The following is a 3728-nucleotide window of genomic DNA, read 5'->3' as shown; positions in this document are numbered from 1 at the left end:
TGAAGATAAGCCGCCCCTTGTTAAAAGTTCCAAACTTTTTTCACACTTTTGCAAGGTAAACAGCTGCCTTTGGCACATTTAAAAGGGCAAATAAACATAATAAAAAAAACCCTGCAGTCCTCCGCATTTACTGGCAAATGGAGCTCATTTGAATAATACCCTTTAAATGCAATTAGAGCTTTAGTGCGATGGAAATGAGAGGGTATTGTGTCATGTAATGGCCATGGGGGGGTCCTTTAATGACATGGGTTAAGGGAGGACAAGATGCAGTTACTTAACCCAACATGCATGCTGGGACTTGTTGTTCAACATAGAGGGAATGACGTTTCCTAATCTTAAAGGCTTCAAATTTTTAAAATACGAAAGCAGTATAGATATATTCTCTAACACATTGCTCACTTCCTGTCCGGTGACCCCGTACAAATGTCACTTTAAGCCTCCTGTAGCCTAAAATGGCAGCAAACAGAACAATAGGCTGAGGCAACCTACATACCCTTCCAATGTTTCTTTTTCTGCCCCCATGTGCTCAGGTTCACACACACGATATGACCAATAGGAACACACACGTCCCGAAATACAAACTCCCACGGGTCCCCAGCTTTTCTTATAAATGGGGGACCAGGGAGCAAAGTTAGGCCAATCTGCTTTTGTTTGTAGGAATGATTGGGGTAGGTGATATTTATTTACAAAGAAAGTTGTGATGTATTTAAGAAGTAAAAAGAAAACAATATACAAAAGTGTACATTGTATTTATAAATAGTTCTGCTGGGTGAACAGCTGCAAGATCAGCTATTGGGAAACAACGCTCCATAGGTGGGCACGCTATGCAGCGCCCCAGAGGTGGGCACGCAATGCAACGCTCAATAGGTGGGCACGCAATGCAACGCCCAATAGGTGGGCACGCAATGCAACGCCCCAGAGGTGGCCACGCAATGCAACCCTCCAGAGGTGGGCACGCTATGCAACGACCCAGGGGTGGGCACGCTAAGCAACCCTCCAGAGGTGGGCACGCTATGCAACGACCCAGGGGCACGCTATGCAACGACCCAGGGGTGGGCACGCTATGCAACGACCCAGGGGTGGGCACGCTATGCAACGACCCAGGGGTGGGCGCGCTATGCAACGCTCCAGAGGCGGGCAAACAATGCAACGTTCCAGAGGCGGGCACGCTATGCAACGCTCCATAGGTGGGCACACAATGCAATGCTCTATAGGTGGGCACACAATGCAACGGCCAATAGGTGGGCACATAATGCAACGCTCTATAGGTGGGCACACAATGCAACGCTCTATAGGTGGGCACACAATGCAACGCTCTATAGGTGGGCACATAATGCAATGCTCTATAGGTGGGCACACAATGCAATGCTCTATAGGTGGGCACACAATGCAACGCCCAATAGGTGGGCACATAATGCAGAATTAGTTATATTCCTATAAAAGGGGACTAGTTGGCAAAGTTTGCCCAAACCAGTGTTTCTGAACCTTTTAAACCCTTGAAAAAACTTTTAGGTCTTCAGGGAACCCCGGCTATAAATACTACCGGTATATCCACATCTCACAGTGTATTAGTGTGGTGGTCAGTGGGATGAATGTCTCTTACAATGATAGTCAGAGAGACGAATGTCACCCTTACAGATAGCAAAAATATCATTGGTGTCACTTAAACTGACCCGAGAAAAAACAAATTGCTTATTGTTCCCCGGTTGAAAAACACTGGCCCGACCAGTCTTTGTTTGTAGAGGCGACCAAGAAACCCTATTGCAACAACAGGCTTATTTACCAAATGTTCGCCATTTAACAATAAAGAATGCCATTTATCTCTTTGCTGTATTTATTCCAGCAGCCACCAGCTGAATAAATCGCCTTTTTCAGTATTAAACCACAACAACCGCCAAATGGTGTTTGGCACTTTGATATGGGCAGATGGGCCACAATACGGGTCAGAGGTAATTGTTCCACCTTGAACCCAACTTCTGCAATTTTTAAAAGTGGCAATCATGGCTGTAACTACTGGCAGCTCCTTCTGCCGATTGCACCCACAACACAAATCTACCGGCACCAATTTTCACTTTTAAAAGTGTCGATCTGTCCTGAATTGAAGACCAGAGAGAATGCGGTCATCCCCGATCACCCTTGTGGCATTAGGAAAGTGATACGGAGATCTGTTACTTTTTCAATAAAGGAGACTTCAAATTGTTTTATTTACACATGAAAAAGTTGTGAACTAGGAAGTGAAAAATGAAAAGAGCAATGCACAACAAAAGTTTAAATTGTATCAATGTTGTGGCTGGTGGAGGTCAGGGATAGGGGGGCAATGCTGTTGGGGTGAGGACACAATACATAGGTCTAGGCCTCACCCCCCCACCCCATACATACACATTCACACATACATTCACACATACATCCCCCCTTCTTCCTCCTCCTGTACTCACTTTGCTTGAGCTTCATCCAGGCTCTGGTCTGTAATGGTCATGATCTGTTGCAAAATATCACCAATGTCTTGTTTTCTGGGTTCCCCATTGTCTGCAGAGCCATCATGCATGGGGTGGGGGGTGAGGGTCTGTGGCCCCCCATGAATTGGGTGCCCTGGAATGCCAACCCCCCTGGCCTGGAGCAGCCTGCCTTGCTCATCCATCCTGGCCTGATCTTCAAGTCAATCTTGTCCTTCAAAAACCCAACAACTCCACCAAGCTCCTTCACTCCTCCACCGACCTTGTGCTCCAAGTGGCCCCAGAAGTCCTCCCAACAATGTGTATCCGGGATCCCTGAGGATCTGATTACAAGGCTGGAGCTCCTGTGTCCTGGATCTCTCCAGCAAGGCTCAGACGCGTGTGCGCTCAGCTGGATTGCGCATGTTTAGCGAGCGCTGCGCAGGCTGTGCAAGGGATCACCCCGCTTTCTCTGTGTTTAGGGGAATCCAAGCTCCGGAGGCGATGGTGGAAGAGGCTGGGGGGGTGAAAGAGGAGTGTAAAAATGGTGAATAGCTGGGGAGGAGGAGGAGGAGGAGGAGGAGAGAGGCAGGAGGAGGAGAAGGGAGGAATGTGGCTTTGCTGCCTCTCCCCTCGCTCAGGGATTCATCATAGCTCTCTGCTGCCTCCTCACTGCCACAATCCATACAGCCCTCTCCCCAGGAGATACTGCAACAATGTAACCAAATACCCCCCCAGGGGCATTGTCCCCTCATCCACCCCCAGGGGCATTGTCCCCTATACACCCCTGGCCATTCTCCTGCATTGTCCTCTCATCCACACCTGGCCATTCTCTTTCCAAACTCATTACCATGCTAATGAGATCATTAAATAAAATCTTTTTAATGTGAGCGCTTAATTTATTATATCACTAGGTCTCTGTGCTTCTATATACAATGCACTGGTGGGGAGGGGGGCTGTACTAGGATACCTGAAACATCCCGGCTTCACATCTTCCCTTAAAAAGTGCTGATAGGTGAGCTGGTGGGGGAAATATATTATTATTAATATTTTTATTAATAATAATAATACACAGGATTTTTATAGCACCAACATATTATGCAGCGCTGTACATTAAAAAGAGGTTGCAAATGACAGACAGTGACAGAAGAGGACCCTGCCTAGAAGAGCTTACAATCTAGGAGGTGGGGGAATAAAGAATTATTGCAATAATAGTAATAATAATAATAAACCATACAAACTAAATATATATAATATATATATATATATATATATATATATTTACTAAATAAATAT

At 46.2% G+C, this 3728-nt stretch overlaps 1 protein-coding gene across 2 annotated transcripts in view; it reads right to left on the bottom strand.

Moving 5' to 3' along the window:
• Window positions 1-3000, bottom strand: part of PBX2 (PBX homeobox 2) — a 37884-nt gene extending 34884 nt beyond the window's left edge. For both annotated transcript variants that reach the window (XM_072431922.1, XM_072431923.1), the window contains exon 1: window positions 2436-3000. In XM_072431922.1, the coding sequence (XP_072288023.1) occupies window positions 2436-2638 (203 nt within the window). In that variant the 5' untranslated portion in view covers window positions 2639-3000. The remainder of the gene's footprint in view (window positions 1-2435) is intronic.
• Between the last annotated feature and the right edge of the window lie 728 nt (window positions 3001-3728).

This window comes from Pyxicephalus adspersus, chromosome Z (assembly GCF_032062135.1).
Source record: "Pyxicephalus adspersus chromosome Z, UCB_Pads_2.0, whole genome shotgun sequence".
Classification (NCBI taxonomy): Eukaryota; Metazoa; Chordata; class Amphibia; order Anura; family Pyxicephalidae; genus Pyxicephalus; species Pyxicephalus adspersus.
Note: the sequence above shows the minus strand (reverse complement) of the source record. Positions and strands in the feature narration are given on the sequence as shown.